Raw genomic sequence first — 19,052 nt, forward strand, 5'->3', positions numbered from 1 at the left:
GCAGGATTTTGGGGGTGCAGGGAGGAACGGGGGGTGCCCAGCCAGGCTGGAGAAGGGGATCCCCCAACCCCTGGTCACTTTGTAGGGCACAACGGGGGGGGGGTTGGGGTCCTCCCCCCCCCAGCCTCACCGGGGGGTTTCTCCAGCTGATTTCGGGGGGGGTCTCAGTGTTGGGGGGGGACTCTGGGGGTGAATATTTTGGGGGGCGCGCCCCGGGCCCGCCGGGGGAAAGCGAAAGCAGTCAGGAGCTGGGGCTGCTGGGGCACGGCAGGGACGGGCCCGGGGGTGCAGCCCCCCCGCCCTAAACCCCACCCCAAAACCTCCTGAACCTCCCCCCCGCCTCTGTTTGGGGGCTCAGGGACCCCCCCAATCCCCCGTGCCTCAGTTTCCCCACCTGCTCAGTGGGGTTAATGACCCAAAACCCCCCTAAAACCTCCCTAAACCCCCCCGGGGGGCAGGGGGAGGGTGAGGGGTGGGCGAGGAGCTGAGCCGAGGTTATTTAAGGGAAAAAAAAGAGTTGGGAAAGGAGAAATCCCAGGGAGCCGAGCGTGGAACGAGACCCCCCGAGCCCGGGGCGGGGGGGGGGGGGTGTTGATCAAAGCTTTGCTTTTCTCGCTTTCTCTTCCTTTAATTAATTCAAAACCCCCAACGATCATTAATTCAAAATCCACCCGAAAATCTCGCCGGGCCGCCCCCCGGCAGGCGCTTTTCCCCGCGGATCCGGCTGGAAGGGAGCTGTTCCCAGGGGAGCGGGGTGCTGGGGGGGTGGCACAGCCCCCCCCCGGGGTGGGGACAGCCGCCCTGCTGTCCCCGTGTCCCCCTCGGCAGGCCCGGAGCCCGGGCTTGTCCTGTGCTCGCCAGGCTGGCTGCCAGCCCACCGTGACCTTGGGCTCCGTGTCCCCTTCCCAGCGTCGGGGGGCAGGGACTGGGGGGGATCCCGAGGGACACGGGGAGGGGGAGGCACGCAAGGGCCGGGGGGACATTGGGGACACGGAGGGTGACACGTGGTGCTTCGGGGAGGTGACTTGGGAGGGGGAGGAGGCGGCTCGTGGGGTGACAGGAGTGGGTCTGGGGGCATGGGGAGGTGCCCGGGGGGTGGCACCGAGGTGGGGTGACCCGGAGGGGCTCGGGGAGGCGGCCGTGGGGGGAGCCGAGGGGGTTTGGGGGGACAGGGAGGTGTCCTGTGGGGACACACGTGGGTCTGGGGGCACGGGAAGGGGGTGACACGTGGGGAGGTGACCCAGAGGAGCCCCGAGGGGTGACCCGTGGGGTGACGCGGGTGGGTTTGGGGAGCGCTGAGGTGGGTAAGGTGACCCAGAGGGGCTCAGAGAGGCGCCCGGTGGGGACACGAGTGGGGTTGGGGGTAGCAGGGTGAGCCGTGGGGTGAGCCGGGGGTTGGGTGACACAGAAGGGACCCGGGGGCTGCCCCGTGGGGACGCGAGTGGGTCTGGGGTCGTGCGAGGTGCGGCGGGGGCCGCCCCGTGATGTGACACGCGTGGGGCTGGGGTCCGTGTGACACTCCCGGGGGGGCGGGAGGTGACACCGAGTGACACCCCTGGGGGGCCGGGGTCCGTGCTGGGGGGGGGGGGGGGGAGGTGACACCGAGTGACGCCCCCCGGGCCGGGGTCCGTGTGACACTCCCGGGGAGCGGGGAGGCGACAGCGAGTGACACGCGTGGCTCCGGCCCGTGCCGTCCCGCGGGGGGGTCCGCGGGGTCTCCTGGCGGGGCTCCCCCGGCCGCGCCCCCCCGAGCCCCCCTGGGCCCCCCCCGCGGCCGCTCCGCGCTGCGCCCCCCCCCGGCCGGAGGCGGCTGCGCCCCGCGGGGGGGGCGGCGGGCGGGGGGGCGGCGCGCGGCCCCTTTAAGAGCGGGGCGGCCCCGGCCGGAGCTGGAAGAGGCCGCATACGGGCCTCGGCGAGCAGCTCCCGCGGGGCGGCCAGAGCCTGCTCCGCCCGCCCGCACGGCCCGGCCCGCCCGCCTCGGCACGGCGCGGCCCGCTCCGCTCGCCCGGACCGCTCGGCCCCCGCCCGGTACGGGACTGAGGGGTGGGCGCGGAACGGGGGAGGGGGGGGGGGGGGGCGGCGCAGGGGGGGGGGGGTGGTTCAGGCCTGACCCTCCCCCCCCTCCCCGGGGGTGGTGGGGGGTGGGGAGGGGTCGGTTGGGTCCGTTGCGGGGGGGGGTGGGGGCTGCCCCCCCCCTCCGCCCCCCCCTCCGTATACGTTGTACTTGGCCGGGCCGTGCTGGGGGGGTCGCGGGGGGGGGGGGGAAGGGTTCGGAGCGGGGAGGAGTTGGGGGGGAAAGCGGCGCGGGTGTTGCTGGGAGCTGTAGTCCCTCGGCGGTGCCGCGCCGCAGGTACCGGTGGGCGCGCGGACTACGCTTCCCGGCGCCTCCCGCGCGCTCGGCGAGCGGGAGGCGTGTTGATGGGCAGCGGGCGGGGCCAATCGGGGCGCGCCCTCCGCCCCCCGCGCCCCCCCCCCCCCCCGCCGCCCGGCCCAATGGCGGGCGCCGCGCGGGGTGGCCGGGGACGGGCGCGGCGGGGCCTGCGCGGCTCCCCCGCCCGGGCCCGCGACCCCCGCCCGCCCCCGGCACCGCCGCGACCCCCGCCCCGCCCCGCCGCCCCCCCGGGGCCGCCACCGACACCTCCCCCCCCCCCCCTCCTCCCCCCGGCGCCCCCCGCCTCCCGCCTCCCCCCGGCCTCCATTGCGGCGCCCGCCCGCCCGGGGGAAGGGGTGGGGTCGTGGCGCCCGGCCAAGGCTCCCTGGGGGCCCCGCGGGGGGGGCGGCCGGGGCCGGGGGGGGGGCGAGGCCGGTCATGGGTGGGGTCCCCCGGGGCCGCCCCGTGCGGGGGTGTCGGGCCGGGCCGTCCCCGCGCACCCCAAGGTCGTTGCCGGCCGGGGGGCCCCGGCCCAGGCCTGCCCGCCCCGCTCCGGCCCTGCGCGGCCGGGCTTGTTTTTACCCCCCTTGGCCGTCCCTTATCTCCCCCCGGCCGGCTGCGGGCGGGGGGGGCCGCGGTGATAATCCCCCCGCGGGGCTGGGGCGCTGCTGCCCGAAGGAGCCCGGCGGGATAAGCCTCTCCCCCCGCGGGACTGCGCGGCAGCGAGCCCGGCCGGAGCTCGGCGTGAGGGGCAGCATCCATCCCTTGGTCCTGCCAAAACATTCCCTGCGTGCCCCGGTACCCGGCACTGCCTCCTCATCACCGCCGTCCCCCACCGCGGGGCTCGGCTCAGGTGCCCAAAAGTGCCGAAGGTCCCTGCCCTCCTCCCCCTGGAGCAGAGCTTGGTGAGGCTGGAGACGGGACAAAGTCACGGACACATCGCTGGGACCGTGGGCCGGGAGCTGGGCGCTGCCAGGGAAAGGTTCCTTGGCTGTGCTGTTCCAGGAGTGTGGGAGAAGTTGGTTTATGAAGCTGTGTCAGGAGACGTTGAGGTTGGATATCAGGAAAAGGTTCTTTTCCCAGAGCATGGTGGGGCACTGGACAGATTCCCAGGGAATGGTCCCGAGGCTGCCGGAGCTTCAGGAGCGTCCGGACAGCGCTCGCAGGGATGCACAGGGTGGGATTATTGGGGTCTGTGCAGGGCCAGGAGCTGGCCTGGGTGATCCCTGTGGGTCCCTTCCAGCTGAGGTTATTCCATGGAAAGCCCTGGGACTCCGGCAGCAGCAGCAGAATGTGTAAATGCCGGCGTTCCCGTGTCGAAAGCAACAGTTCCTGTTGTACAGCCCCAGCCGACGTGACTGCCCAGCCCCTGCCTGGCTCTCGGTGTTCCTGCAGACCCTCGGCTGCGGGGCCCGACCAGTTTGGGCAGCCAAAGTTTCTTTGGGCTCAAGGACTCGGAGCAAGAATTTGCTGCCGGTCCCAGTTCAAGAGCAGCCGTGTTCCTGGGGCTGGTAATTGTCCTGGCTATCGAAACCATAACTTATATAATAACTATTTTATGGACGTGGGGAGAGAAAGGTTCTGCCTGGAAGAATTTACAACCTAATGAGGGTTGAAGTTGTGCTCGGCGTAGCAACGGAGCTAAAAGGTCATCCTGGTGCTTTCCAAAAGTGTTGGGGTGGTTGGTGGGGGTATTTTTCAAGGAACTGTGCGATTTCTCAAGGATTCTGCCCGTCCTGGTTGGAAATTGCAGCGTGTGGGCTCTTCTGGAGGCTGAGCAGGAAGAGCTGGGCTGGCTTTAATTCTGATGGTTTTGCTGGAGTTGTTGGATTTCAACTACTTTAAAAAAAAAAAAAAATAAAAAAAAAAATAAAAGAGACCGAGAGAAACCAAGGAGTTTATTAGAGAGGAGCCTTTCTTGTTTAATATTCATTCTGGCCCCTGTTTAGGCTTGTTCTGGTGAAAGAGGGAGTGAAGAGGCACAACCCAAACATGGGTGAGATGGTGGGATTTTTCCACCAAGCCTTAATTGCTTCAAAAACTCCAGGGAGGGTTTTGCAAGGCAGGAGCTCTTAATAAATGTGGTGAATGAAAGTAGTTCTTCACTTTGCTGCTCTGCAACTCGTCCTCTGCCTTTTTTTTAAATTATTAATACGTTTTTCACTCGTATTTCATCTCGTGGCTGTGGGTCTGGTGAAGATCTTTAGCTGTGGCTTCATGAGGAGCTCTGCTGGGTGGAATTAATTTGGCACGGTGAGGGCGCCGGGTTCCCTTCGTGTTTGGTGACTTTTGGAAGCAGAATTAAAAATTCCAGTTGTTCTCCCAGCGTGGGAATTTGGATGTGGGCACGGGACGCAAATGAGGGGTGAAATTTATGCTGCCATCGAGGCTCTGTGGTGGTTTGGGCGCTCCTGTCTCCCTTCAAGACGGTTTTTTTGGGATCGAGTGCTGGGGTTTAACTGCAGGATCGCGTCCCACGCAGGTGTCCCACCTAAAAACTCTGAAATCCCAGGTCTGCGTTTGAGACTGAGTCAAAACGCCCGAGAACTGTGGTTTAATCTTGATTAAAACTGACACTTGAGGGTTTTCTCCCATCTGGGGATGCTGAGTTTTTTGGAAGATGAGCTTGTGTGGCGAACAATTAGAACCCGACTCGTTATCTCTCCTATTCCAGGCAACAAACAGTTGCTTTAACTACGCTCTCAACCAGCCTTAACCTCAAATTGGAGCAGACCGGTCCCAGTGTGTAATTAAAAGCCTTTTGAGGAGCAGAACTCGGGGAAAGGGAGGCAGAACAGGCAGTGGCTGGGATAAGGGGAGCGTTTGTCCCCAGTGGCGCTTTGGTCCGTGCCGGTCGCTGTGCCTCCGGTCCCGGGGGAGCTCCGGGAGGACGGCACCGGAGTTAATCGAGGTCAGGCGAGCTGCGGGCTCCTGTGCGAGTATCCAGGGCCGATCGTTCCCCGCCCAGCCCCCTGCCCGGATCGCCTTCCCTGCGCTCAGTTTCAGTTTCCCACCCGGCCGGCGGCTCCGCTGGCAGAGCCGGGGCGCGGCTCCATCGCTCCCGGTGGGGCTCGGAGCCCCGGTGTACAACGCCCCGGCCGGCCCAGGGCTCTGCCGATGGCCCCGGGCTGCAGGTGGAAAGGAACTTTAGGGCTCAGCTTAATGCGACAAGGTGCGAGAAACTGGAAACTGCCGCGAGCTGCCCCGGGGCCGCAGGTGGGAGCCAAGGGCACGGCGGTGGGATGAGCCGCAGATCCCCTGGCAATCAGCCTGACTCCGCCATCCCTGGGGAAACGCTGCTCCCGATCCTGCTGGATGCAAACTCCGGCACCCTCGGGATCCTTCCCAGCCCTGTGCCCACCCGAGGCCGGTCACCCTCTCCCGATCCTGGATCCTGTCCCTGTGCCTGGCGTTATTCCGCAGCGGAGGATGCTCCCAGCGCTGGCTTTAACCCTCTCCTCCCCACCCTTCACCCCGTTCCTGCCCCCATTTCCCTCCCGTTTTGCCCCCAGCACACCGGGAACCAGCGGGTAAATGTCTTTTTTTCCCCGGTGTTTGCTGGAGCTGGGAAGGTGCCGGAGGTGGGCTTGTAGCTACAGGTTGCTGCCGTGCAGTTCCTCGGAGCCTCCTGCCCCGACAGGCAGAGCACAGGGATCAGCGTTCGCTCCCTGCCCGCATCCCTGCGCTCCCAGCAGGGCAGGAGGAAGGAGCTCCGTGGCAGGAGAGCGTTGCCAGGGATGGAGCCCCGCTTGTTCCCGGGATTCGCTTTTGCTCGTCATCACCCGGAGTCGGGAATGGCGAGACGAGCTGTCTGTTAATCCACAAACTGGGAATTACATAAGGGACTGCCCTGCCCTGCTCTCTCACCAAACTCCAGTCTTATTCTTTTATTTATTTTCCCTTTTTTCTTTTTTTTTTTTTTTTTCCCCCCTTTCCCGGTGTGGAAAAGAACAAGCGGTCTGTGAGGTGTCATTTGAGGCAATCAGATTAATGCCGGAGCCGAGGGCAGGGAATGTCAGGAGTGGCGAGGGGGACATGGGGCTGCAGAGGGAATCCTGTGACAGGACAGAGGGACGGGGGTTTGGGGGCTGTGGGAAGGGGGGAATTTGGGATTTGAGCAGTTTTTATGGTTCTCTCAGTTCAGGAGGCCACGAGAGCTGTGACAGGAGAGGGGGAATGTGAGGTCAAGGGGCACGTGGGCTTGGTTTTCCTCAGGGAAACACTGGAATGACTTTGGGGGGATTTGGGCTGGGGTGGGGACAGGGATTGGAAGGGGAGGGGGTGTCCAAGCATGACCTGCTCCAATTGTTCTCCGACCTGGAGCAGCTGGGCCGTGCTGGGGGTTAGAGCTTCGAGTCCTCAATTGCTCCCTCGCCAAAGGGGCCTCACGTTGCCTTTTTGGAACAGCAGCTGCTTATTCCTGCCTGGATCCCGGTGCCTCCAGGCTCCCAGGGCTCCCAGGTTGGAAAAGAACCCTCCTGGGAGAGAGCTGCTCCTGCAGCCAGCTCTGGAGCACACACAGCCTCGTGGTTTGTGCAGTGTCCCCCCGTTTTCCATGGAACTCCTGAGACTTTTTAAAGTGTTTTGGAGAACTGTGGCTGGCTCAGCCATGGCCTGGTGTTGTCCAGGAGCTTTCCCAGAGGAGCCACGTGGGAGAGAACCTGTTGGAGGGCTGGGACTGCAGCAGTGTGGGCACACTTGGGCTGGGTGAAAAGGGTTTGTTTGAGCAGGAAAACAGGGAATTCCCATGAGTGCCGGGGTACCCGACCTTCCCGGGCCCTGGGCTGAGCTCAGATAGACCCAGCCTAGCCTGGGCAGTCAGGGAGGCCCGGGGGGTGCTGGAGCAGAGGTGGCTTTGGAGCAGCTCTTTGAGCAGCTCTCAGCAGTTTGAGGTTTTGTTTCAGCGCAGGGAAATTCCTGTGAGCTGTTGGTGCTGTCGGGGATAATCCCAGGACACGGAGTTTGTGCCTTGGACTTGTGCTGGGGCAGAGTGACAGTGCTGGGGGCGGAGGGGCTTCTCACCCCAAATAACCCCTCACAGGCAGCAGGGTGGGAGACTCCCCGGCCTCAAACCAAGGCACATTCCTGCCGGATTAAATCCGGCCTCTGATGACAAAGGAGAAAATTGGTGAGGAGGGCTGGGTGGAGGAACCAGTTCAGGCTCACCTTGCAACACGAGAGGAGTTTGGTGCTGTCAGGGCTGAGGGTGGCAGCTCGGGAAGGCTCCGTGCCTCGGCTCGGGTTTGGGATCCTCCGGAACGGCGCCGGTGTTTGGCCACGTGTCCATCGGGGTCCGCGTCCTGCCTTTGGCCAGCAGCTGGAAACCGGAGTTTCCCAGGAGCTGGGCCGTGCCCTGCAGGGAAATCCCATCCCAGTTACATCCCAGGGAGCTGTGGAATGTGACATTGGGTCATCCCTCGTCTGCCTGAGCTGTGGAAGCGAGTCCTTGGAGAGGGAGCCGTGTCTCTGGGAACACTGTCAGGTTTCCTGGGAGATGCACAGTCGTTCCCAGGCCTTGGGCATCAGTCGGAGTGAGCCTGTTCCTTGGTGACACTTGTCCTCCCGCTGGAACAATTCCACAGCTGGCTTCTCCAGCCTCCTCTGGGCCACCACGTGAACACCACTGGAATTGAGGCGGTTTGGGAAAGCCAAGACGAGCAAGCCCCTTTCTTCCTGGTGGCTCCATAGCAGCATTCCAAACAATTCCCTGTGGGTGATGAGGATTCCCAGACCTCCAGCCTGGCCTGACTGGTCCCTGCTCCGTTGTGGTCCCTCCACAGTTCCTGCTTTAATGGGTTTTTATTCCAAGAAAGCTCCTGGGATGCTGGTGGAGGGACGAGGGGTGTTCAGATCCAGGGCCCTGTCCAGACTTCAGTGGGAGCAATTGCTCTTCCTGCCAGAATTCCCTTGGCAGCAGCTGCAGGATGTGGGATTCTCCTTTCCTGCCTGTCAGATCCTGGTGTGTCCTGGCTCTTCCCTGGGCAGAAATGGCTCATGGGGAGCTTTGGCTCTTCCCTTCACAAGGGCCTGGAGTGCCAAGGGAAGGGGAATGGCTTCAAAATGAGGGATAGATGGGATATTGGGAAGGAATTCCTCCCTGGGGGGTGGGGAGACCCTGAGATGGAATTCCCAGAGAAGCTGTGGCTGCCCCTGGATCCTTGGGAGTGTCCAGGGCTGGGTTGGAGCAGCCTGGGACAGTGGGAGGTGTCCCTGCCCGTGGGATGGAACAGGACAAGCTTCAAGGTCCCTCCCAAGCCACTCCAGCCTGGGATTCTGGGATTTTGGGATTTCAGGGATGTGTCCATCCGTGCCCCAGGACCTGCAGGGTTTGGGGCACATTTTCTCGGTGTGGAAGGGCTGTAGGAGGGGGGTGGAGCTCCCTGTGCTGCCCAGGCGCCTCTTCCCAGAGCAGGGAGAGGAAAAGCTCCCTGGCAGGTCAGGCTGGGCAAGGACAGCCCGGCTGTTTTGGTTCCGTGGTCACAGCACGAGTCCCTCAGGTGGGGCTGAGACGGGGGGAGGCTGCAGGAACCCAGGAGCTGTCGGAACATCTCGGATGTTCTTCCACTTCACCTTGAATTTGAGACTTGGACTCGTCACAGAGTGCTTTGGGCTGGAGGGACCTCAAAGCCCATCCGGTGCCATGGCAGGGACACCTCCTCTGTTCAGGGCTGCTCCAGGCCCTGTCCAGCCTGGCCTGGGACATTTCCAGGCATGGAGCAGCCACAGCTTCTCTGGGAATTCCACTCCCGTCCCTCCCTGCCCTCACAGGGAATATCCCTGTCCCAATATCCCATCTAAACCAACCCTCAGCTGGAATCCATTCCCCCTTGTCCTGTCGCTCCCTGTGCTGGTCCAAATCCCTCCCCGTCTCTCTTGGAGCCCCTTTAGGCACTGGAAGGTCTCCAGAGCCCTTGCAGCAGCATTCCAGCATCCAAAGGACCTACAAGGAGTGGGATGCTCTGATCTTTGGAAGGACAGAGCGATCCAAGCGCTCTGAGGAGCCCCTGGAGCAGGGTTTGGTCAGGGCTGTGATCTGGAGCCTCTTTGGGAGCCAACTGAACCCTCCTTGTGTGGTTCAGTCTCATTCCCATGATTCCACATCCCAAATCCAGAGCTGTGGTCGCTTTTCCCTGTTGAGAGCTGGGCTGGAGGGGATGGATGCTCGTGCTTGGAAAACAGAGCCAGATTGTCCAAAGCAGCCCACGGATATTTGCAGGGCGCTACTGCTGCTCCCATCTCTTCCCTTCAAGAGCTGCATGATCTTGGTCATGTTACCCCAGATGGGATGTCTGGTCAGGACAGAAGAAAGCTGGAATTGACTCTGAATTCCCACTGAAGGCTTCATTGCCTTCTCAAGACCAAGGATTTCTTCCACTGCATCACTGAAAATGTAGTTTTATTTAAAATAAAAGCGTGCTGAGGGGGTTTTTAATCTCGATTTTTCCCACGGTGCAGTTCCCTCTGTTGATGTGCAGGGTCTTCCTGTCAGGAACATCCAGCTGTTTTCCAGGTCCAAATAATTGGGATAGTTTGGCCCTAAAGCACTGACAGCACATTCCTTGTTGGGAGCAGTTGAGTTTCCGTGGCTCTGCGGGGTGGTTGGAATTGTGACTTCTCCCAAGCAGGCAGAACACCTCCTTCCCTTGCTGCTGCCTCCCGTGCTGGTCCCGAGGCCTCGGCAGAGTTTGGGGTGGATCCTGGCCAGGGGAGACCTGCTGGGGCCTGTCCTGGGCTGCCTGGCAGCGCCTCCGCCCCGGGGTGTCCGTGCTGCTGCCACCGGGGATGGCACGGTCACAGGGAGGTGAGGATTTGTGGGGAAAATGGGATTCTGCAGCTGCTGCTGAGGGATTGCTGGGATCACGTTGGGCAGCAGCCACTGGGGTGGTTTTTTTTTGTATAAAGCACCATTATTTTAATGTTTTATTTATAATATAATAATTATAATATATTAATATTTTATTTTATTTTAATTCTTCCCTGGTTGCCCTGCCTCGGTCACGTGCCTTTGCTCCGAGAAATCCCAGGGCAGCTTGGGATCCTTGGGCACCTTGAGTGAGAGGCTGAGTGTCCCAAATTCCAGGTTGGTTTGGGTTGGACGGGCCTTAAATATTCCTGCCATGGGCAGGGACATCCTCCAGTATCCCAGGCTGCTCCATCCTGGCCTTGGGCACTTCCAGGGATCCTTCCCCACCCTCCCAGGGAGGAATTCCTTCCCGATATCCCATCTGATCCTGCCCTGCCATGTCCAGAGTCCCTCTCCATCCTACAGACTCAACATCCATCTCCCAGAGCTCAGCTATTCCTGGGAAATGTTGCTTTGTGGATGGCGGAATTCCCTAAAGCTGTTTTCCCTCGTGCTCCGTGGAAAGGGTGATGCTGATTCTCCCTTCCTGCCCCGAGCAGGTGCCAGGTGTTGCTCAAGTTCTCACCTGTGCTGCTGCAGTGGGCGGCACCTCTGCCTTTGGGAAGAGTTTTGGGATCTTTTCCGGATTGGAGCACATAGAAAACATCGGCTGTTCCCGGTTCCCCAGCTGTGACCCAGCTCTTCCACCTGAGCCCTCCCAAACTGCTCAGGTTCCTCTAAACTTTAAGGCAGAGAAGCAAAGGGGGAAAAAAAAAACAAAACAAAACAAAAACCCACTGAGGTGCTGTGGAAAACTGGTAATTAAAGAGGTGTTTTGTCAGCACTTTTGGTTGTGATCCCATCTTGATGTGGTCGTCTCATTTGAATGTAAATGTCAAATTCCAGAGCTCCTGGAGGAGAGGGATTGGGTGACATCCTGCTGAGGGAGGCAGGAGCTCAGGGCTCTCCGTGAGCTCTGGGTGCTGCTCTGGGGCTGGGGGGAGACAGGTGAGAAATGGAGTTTGGAAGAAGGAAAGAGGGAGGGAGTGGAGCTGCTGGGAAATTCAGGTCAGTCCCCCTTGGTGGCCCATTCAGACCTTTCCGTGCCAGGGAGGGGACGAGCTGTGGCTGTGTCACTTGTCACCTGGCTTCAGGACATTCCCAAGAGGATTTTGCCCTTTCCTTCGTGGGAACTTTGCCATGAGCAAGGAGTGGGTTTGGGGTGTTTGGAACTTGTTTTGAGTCGCCCACCTCATGAAGGCTCAAGAAGTTCCCAAACCCCAGATGCACAGTTCGGAACGCTCCGTTTCCCGTTGGTAATTCCAGCCCTTTGGAAAGGGAATGGGGGAGGTGTTTTAAGGACTCCATCTCTGGATGTGGCTGGAGCATCCAGGCCCTGAACCCATTCCTGGGGGTTCAGGGCGGCCCCTTTGCCCCCCGCCGTCCTCGGGCAGCGCGGGACACAAAGGCCGTGTTGTGTGCGGGGTGGCCGAGTTGGAGCAGGCTCCGGGCGGTCTCATGACCCTGCAGCCATTCCCACACTTGGGGACGATTCTCCAGCCCCCGGGGTGGGGGTGACCTCCCCTGGCTGCTCTGGATCTCCCCGGAGCCGGGACACGGACACGGCTCCCTCGGGATCCCTGCCCGGAGCTCCCAACGCTGCGTGCGGCTCCAGTTCAGCGCCGGCGGGAGAAAAAGCTTTGTGAAGCATCTCTTGTGGAGAGGAAGGAGAGGGGGAAGCTCCAGGGCCGTGTTTGGGGTGGGCAGGGATGTGGGATGTGCTGTCCTGCGTGCTGCAGCCCCCATCGGGAGGTTCTGGGGAGCTCGGGAGCTGCCCCGGTGGGAATGGGACAGGCGGTGCTGAGGCAGGAAAGCTTCCCTGGAATCCCAGCCTGGGATCCCCTGGGGATGCTGGGATAGGGTGACCTTGCCCAAGGTCACACCTGAAGTTGGCACCAAAGCCAGAGCCTTTTCCTCCCTGATGTAAAAAATCCCTGAAATTGGGGTTTAAAGGTCAGACCTGGTGCTCGGGAGGTGCCTCTGGAGCTGACCCCGGGTGTCTCAGGCTTTGGTGTTTGGTGTTGGTGGCAGAACTGGAGCCTGCACATCCCCTGGATCCTCCCTCCTCCTCCTCACCCCCATCCCATTCCTGCTGGGAGCTGAACGCTGCTGTCCTGCTGCTGTTCCTCACTCAGGGCTTTGCTCCAGATCAGTTTTCCACAGCCTCAGACCTGCCTCCTCCTGCCTTTTCTCTGTAAAAAGCAGGAAGGTGCCAAAGTTAAACTTATTCTCTGGGCTTAACAAAACTTTTCAAAAATAAGTAAATATGGAAAACTACTGAGGAGGCCGGGGGTGGGTGGGGGAAGCTGGAGTTGTGCAACCTGGGCTCCTGCTCCGTGCCGGGACCCGGGGCTGGGAGTTGCTTCCTGGATAATTACTCCTGTTCTGGATCCATCCTGACTCATCCGTCCCCCCCGTGGCGTGGGACAGGCCACGTCCCGCCGTGCCTCAGTTTCCCCATCTGGGAATCAGGGTCTCGGATACTCCAGCCTTGTGCTGGGGTGGTTTGCGCGTGGATTTCTTGGCTCCTGCTGATCCCAGTGCTTGGGATGGGAGGGAATTACAATTCAATTACATTGATTTTCCAGCAAAGGCATCGCTGCTTCAAGGAGCGTGTGGATTTGCTGCTTGAGATGGACAGGAGGGAAATGGTATTCCTAATTTTTGGGATCAGGAGAATGAGACTGTGGGAGAATTTAGGGGCTGCTCAGGCTCGCAGTTGGGCCCCAGTGCCCCTTTCCCAGCAGAGGGGATCCCTCTGGGTTTTTCCAACCTTTGGAGTCAAGTGGATCTGTCAGGAGTTGCCTTTATTTGTTTATCTTGTCCCAGACAAACCCTTGGCATTGGGAAGAGCTGCTGCTCCTGCTGGAACCTGTCCAAGATCCGGGTCTGGTGCTGGCACTTGGTGATCCCGGTGTCCTTTGCTGTCTCCTGCTCTGGGGAAGGAGCAGGAGCTGCCTCGGGTTCCAGGGGTCAGCTCTGCTCTGTCAAACCCCTGCAGCAGCAGCTCGGGGTGCCTGGGGCTCCCCTCTCCTGTTCCCAAAGGACATTCCCGGCCTGCATCTCTCCAGGTGTTCTGGGATGAGTGATGGGAACGGTGTTCCCGGGATGACATCACCGTGTTGGCTGCTGTCAGGGAGCCGGGGACATTCCCAGTAGGAATGGGAACGGGAAATGCTCCCAGAGCTGGACTGGGCTGTGCTGGGGAGGCTCAGGCTGCCGTAGCCCCGCGCTGGGCACGGCTGTGCCCGCTCCAGGTGATCCCAGCTCCTGCCAAGGCTTGCTGCTCCGGCCCAGATCTGCATTCATTCGGCTGCTCTCACTTGAGAGCACCTGGGCTCTGTTCCTCCTCCTCCCCAGGTGAGCACAGCACGGGCAGGACGACGGGAGAGGCGCGGGGGACACGCGCGGTGCCGCCTCAGGGATTTGGGGGTTCTCCCCACGTCTCCAGGCTGTGACTCACGGTGTCCCCCTCCTTCCTTCCCCACAGCCTTTAGCGTGGAAGATGGCGGGTGGCGTGGACGGCCCCATAGGGATCCCGTTCCCGGATCACAGCAGCGACATCCTCAGCAGCCTGAATGAGCAGAGGAACAACGGGCTGCTGTGCGACGTGGTCATCCTGGTGGAAGGCCAGGAGTTCCCCACCCACCGCTCCGTCCTGGCAGCGTGCAGCCAGTACTTCAAGAAGCTCTTCACCTCAGGGTTAGTGGTGGACCAGCAGAACGTGTATGAGATAGACTTTGTGAGTGCGGACGCCCTGTCGGCGCTGCTGGAGTTCGCCTACACCGCGACCCTCACCGTCAGCACTTCCAACGTCAACGACATCCTCAACGCCGCCACGCTGCTGGAGATCCCGGCCGTCAGGGATGTCTGCACGGATCTCCTGGAGAGGAAGATTCTGGCCAAAAATGACCAGATGGATACAGTAGATCAAATTGATCAGAGGAACCATCTCAGAGCAAAAGAGTACCTGGAGTTCTTCCAGAGCAACCCCGTGAACGGCCACCAAGGCAGCTTTCCGTGGACCAACCCAGAGTTGAGAGACCTTCAGAGACTGAACTTCCGAGGCCAAGAGGAGGAGGAGGAGTCAAACTGCAACGGCCTGGACTTCTACTCGCAAGCCACCCCAACCGAAAGACCAAAGGCAAGTGACTGTGACCCTGACAGCAACCCGGCCATGTGGCTGGACCGCGAGGACGAGGAGCCGGTCAGCGGCGGGATGTTCTCCCCTTCCCAGAACGGACATTACAGCAGCCGTGGCTTGGCCACCCCGGGGGAGGAGGAGGGGGGCACCCCCAGGGGCCCTCTGGACCCGCAGGAACCCGGGGACTCGCCCAGCTTCATCCCCACCGGCACGGAGACGGAGGACGACGCCAGGGAGGTGGATGACCTGGCCACCAGCGCCCTGCTCCAGCAGATGATCAACTCGGTGGGGCGGCAGCAGCTCGGCGACGACGACCGCAAGGACGAGGACGGGGTCATGGATTATTACTTGAAATATTTCGGCAGTTCCAGCGAGGGCGACGTGTACCCGTCCTGGTCCCAGAAGGTGGAGAAGAAGATCAGGGCGAAAGCATTCCAGAAGTGCCCCATCTGCGAGAAGGTGATCCAGGGCGCCGGGAAGCTGCCGCGCCACATCCGCACCCACACCGGGGAGAAGCCCTACGAGTGCAACATCTGCAACGTCCGATTCACCAGGTACGGGCTGGGCAGGGGGGCTGCATCGAGACCCGGGGGCTGCACTGAGACCTGGGGGCTGCACCCAGCCCCAGCCCTCCCCTCACCCCGGAATCCAGCACAGGGCTGGGTGATTTTATCTCTCTGCTCAACTCATTTCCATCCTAACAGGCAAGTTGGGGCTGGAGGCCAAAGTTTTCCAGGGAGATGAGCAATTTGTGGGTGTGACACTTGAGCACTTGTGACAAGGGGCCTGGCTCGATGGCCAGTGCCACCTTCTCGCTGTCCTGACTTGATGAGCTCTGCTGGAAACTCCACGTGGGGGTGAAACAGAGCTGCAGCTCTCGGTCTGTCCATGGTGGCGGAGGCAGGAGCAGGGGAATGGCTCGGGAATGGTTTGGTGGCATGGCTGAGGTGGTGGAGGCTGGGTTGGAAGGAGGCCGGAGCCCACTCGTGTCCTTGGCAGCCCCGGTGCAGCTCCCGGGGGCGTTTGCCCCGGCCCTGTTGCTAATGGGGGCTCCTCTGCTCCTGGCCCGGGCCACGGGAGCACCGAAGAAAGGGAATATTGTTTGGATCGCTCCGGTTCACTCCGCTCCGCAGCCGGGCGCCGCCTCCTCTCCCCGGGCTGTGCCGGGCCGGGGGTCCCAGCCAGGAGCAGCCCTGGCCCTGCCGAGGGCAACCTGGGCCTGGGGGGGCTGCTCCCTTCCCTTTCCCTGCTCCTTTTCCATTCCCTTTCCCTTTCCCTTTCCCTTTCCCTGCCTGCCCACACGTTCCCACTGTGCCGGTTCCCCCAGGCCAGCCCTTCCAGGAGCTTTGGGGGCTCCATCCCATGGGGCTGCTCTGTGTGGGATCCGTGTGGGATCCGTGTGGGATCCGTGGGGCAGCCCGAGGGGCAGGAGCCGTGTCCTGCCCCTTCCCCTGCTGCGGCCGCACCCACGCCGGGGAGCTGAGGAATGCAGATAATGGCAGGGGCAGGGTGCCAGCCCTCCCTGCGCTCCCCCGGCCCTGCCACGCGGCACCTCCCTGCTCGGGGCTGATCCTGAGTGATCCCGAGTGATCCTGATGGATCCTGGGTGATCCTGATGGATCCTGGGTGATCCTGCAGTGATCCCGAGCCATCCTGGGTGATCCTGCAGCGATCCCGAGCCATCCTGGGTGATCCTGCAGCGATCCCGAGCCATCCCACCCCTCTGTGCCCCATCCAGGGCTCCCCCAGCACTGCCAGGCGAGGGGAGGCACGGGGAGTTTGGGGAGGGGGAGTTGGTGGGGCAGTGCCACCTCAGCCTTTTCCATCCTGTTCCCATTCCCTGGGATGAGAACCTGTTCCCATTCCCTGGGATGAGAACCTGTTCCCTGTCCCAGGAGAGCCTGGCACCTGTAGAAAAGCTGCTTTTCTAAAACCCCAGATTCCATCCCAACACAGCTTCCCACTGGTTCCCACAGCAGGATTTGGGCCTGGAGAAGCCTGGACAGGGTCGGGAGCCGTCCTTGGCATGGCCGGTCCCTGCTGTGCCCTGAGCTCCGTTTCCCCCCGGTTTTATTCCTTCCCATCCACATCCCATGGCTGGAAAACAAATCCCTTCCCCATCCCGAGGGGCTCTGGGAGGGCTGGAGCCGGGATCCCGGCTCGGGGAGCGGGTTTGGGGTGGGGACCGAGCCCGGCCCTTCCCAGGGATTTTTGCTCCCTGGCTCTTCCTGGTTCCTCTGCGGCCGCAGGAGGAGGAGCAGCGGCAGCTCCGGTACCACAGGAGAGAGTGGGGGGTTATAAAATGACAAACTTTAATTTCACAAGCCCGTTTTTGTGTCCTTGGGGCTTTAGGAATTCCCTGGAGCTTTAGGAATTTGGGGATCCCGTGGGTAAAGGGGGAGCATTCAGGGCTGGGATCTGAGCGTTCCATCCAGGAACGGGGTGGATCCGCTCGGGAAGGGTCGGGCAGGTGCAGGGGAGGTCAGGAGGGGCTCCCAGTGCCCGGCCACGTGCTCGGGGCTGGGATTTTCCTCCAGGAAACTGCGATGGCTGCGGCTCACGTGGCTCTGCTGGCCCCCGGCCCGGCCTCAGCACCGGCCCTGCCCTGCCTGGGGGAGCTGCGGCCCTAAATGTGCCGTGTGGGACCCCAGAGCTGGGCTGGGCAGGGTGGGACCCCATAACCCAGCTCAGACCCCATATGGGGATAACTGGGACCCCATAACCCAGCTCAGACCCCATATGGGGATAACTGGGACCCCATAACCCAGCTCAGACCCCATATGGGGATAACTGGGACCCCATAAACCAGTTCAGACCCCATAACCCAGCTCAGACCCCATATGGGGATAACTGGGACCCCATAACCCTGCTCAGACCCCATATGGGGCTCACTGGGACCCCATAACCCAGCTCAGACCCCATATGGGGATAACTGGGACCCCATAACCCTGCTCAGACCCCATATGGGGCTGACTGGGACCCCATAACCCTGCTCAGACCCCATATGGGGATAACTGGGACCCCATAACCCAGTTCAGACCCCACATGGGGCTGACTGGGACCCCATAACCCGGCTCAGACAGTGTGTGACCCCACACTCACACCCTGCACAGGGCAATGCCCAGCCCCATTCCAGTTCCCGGCCCCATTCCAGTTCCCAGCCCCACAGCAGGCACTGCCCAGCCCCATTCCAGCTGGCTCAGCCCTGTTCTGATGCCCAGCCCCATGGCTGTCCCCCAGCCCCATGGCTGCCCCCCAGCCCCATGGCTGTTCCCCAGCCCCATGGCTGACCCCCAGCCCCATGGCTGCTCCCCAGCCCCATGGCTGCCCCCGCTGTCCCCCAGCCCCATGGCTGCCCCCGCTGCCCCCCAGCCCTGTGGCTGTCCCCCCAGCCCCATGGCTGCCCCCCAGCCCCATGGCCGCCCCCCAGCCCCCGTGGCTGTTCCCCAGCCCCATGGCTGCCCCCCCAGCCCCATGGCTGTCCCCCAGCCCCCGTGGCTGCCCCCCAGCCCCATGGCTGTCCCCCAGCCCCATGGCCACCCCCCAGCCCCATGGCTGTTCCCCAGCCCCATGGCTGCCCCCCAGCCCCCGTGGCTGCCCCCCAGCCCCATGGCTGTCCCCCAGCCCCAGGGCAGCCCCCCAGCCCCCATGGCCACCCCCCACGCCCATGGCTGCCCCCCCAGCCCCATGGCTGTTCCCCAGCCCCATGGCCACCCCCCAGCCCCATGGCTGTCCCCCAGCCCCATGGCCGCCCCCGCTGCCCCCCAGCCCCATGGCCGCCCCCCAGGCTGACGTGCCGTGCTCTCCGCAGGCAGGACAAGCTCAAGGTGCACATGCGGAAGCACACGGGGGAGAAGCCCTACCTGTGCCAGCAGTGCGGGGCCGCCTTCGCCCACAACTACGACTTGAAGAACCACATGCGGGTGCACACGGGGCTGCGGCCGTACCAGTGCGACAGCTGCTGCAAGACTTTCGTCCGCTCCGACCACCTGCACAGGCACCTTAAAAAAGATGGATGCAACGGGATCCCGTCGCGGAGGGGCCGCAAGCCGCGGGTCAGGGAGGCCGGGGCCATGCCCCCCACGCCCACGGGCAGCGCCGAGGACGGGGGGAGCTTCCCAGCCGAGAGCCAGGAGCCCGAGGACACCGCGCAGGGCGCCGAGCACGAGCGGCAGCAGCAGCAGCAGCAGCACTTTGAGGAGAATTCCAATAACGAAGCGCCGGGATTGAATGTAGCAGGAGGGTCGGATGAGGGTAACGCGCAAGGACTCTCCTAAACCAAAAAAAAAAAAAAAAAATATTGACAAAATGAGAATAAGAAATGACAAAAAAAAAAATCAACCCCAACCGACAAAACAACCACCTGAGAAAAACAGAAAGTCACAAAATCTAGTTAGTACTTTTCCTCCGATTTTTCTCTTTAAAAGATGTTTCTCTCCCTTTTTTTAAGGAAAAAAAAAAAGCAACAAAAAAAATACAAAAAAAAAAAAGAGAGATATTATATTAACGTTTTCCAATCTTCCCATCGTAAGCGGGGCTCTCCCCCGAGGATCCCTCATAGCCAAGGACCTTTTCTTGGAAAGGCAAGGACGTTAGGGAAGCACGAGGTGGGGATGGAAAGTGGCTCTGTCGCA

At 61.9% G+C, this 19,052-nt stretch overlaps 1 protein-coding gene across 2 annotated transcripts; it reads left to right on the plus strand.

The window, feature by feature from the left end:
- Positions 1-1,945: 1,945 nt before the first annotated feature.
- Positions 1,946-18,730, plus strand: ZBTB7A (zinc finger and BTB domain containing 7A). Of its 2 annotated transcripts, none has more exons than XM_088067787.1 (3): positions 1,946-2,028; positions 13,765-14,972; positions 18,230-18,730. In XM_088067787.1, exons 2-3 carry the CDS (start codon positions 13,780-13,782, stop codon positions 18,693-18,695), a joined length of 1,659 nt encoding a protein of 552 aa, XP_087923913.1. In that variant the 5' UTR covers positions 1,946-2,028; positions 13,765-13,779; the 3' UTR covers positions 18,696-18,730. The 2 variants fall into 2 exon arrangements, with proteins under 2 accessions (XP_087923913.1, XP_005531691.1); XM_005531634.3 differs by lacking the exon at positions 1,946-2,028 and adding an exon at positions 13,367-13,634.
- The last annotated feature ends 322 nt before the right edge of the window (positions 18,731-19,052 follow it).

The sequence above is a fragment of the Pseudopodoces humilis genome, chromosome 28, assembly GCF_049639895.1.
Source record: "Pseudopodoces humilis isolate 2021_Gansu_Grassland_sample_001 chromosome 28, ASM4963989v1, whole genome shotgun sequence".
Classification (NCBI taxonomy): domain Eukaryota; kingdom Metazoa; phylum Chordata; class Aves; order Passeriformes; family Paridae; genus Pseudopodoces; species Pseudopodoces humilis.

Coding starts and splice junctions, on each gene's coding strand:
- ZBTB7A (XM_088067787.1), top strand. CDS start 13,780: ATGGCGGGTGGCGTGGACGGCCCCATAGGGATCCCGTTCCCGGATCAC. Junction 14,973..18,229: donor TGCAACGTCCGATTCACCAG/GTACGGGCTGGG, acceptor TGCTCTCCGCAG/GCAGGACAAGCTCAAGGTGC.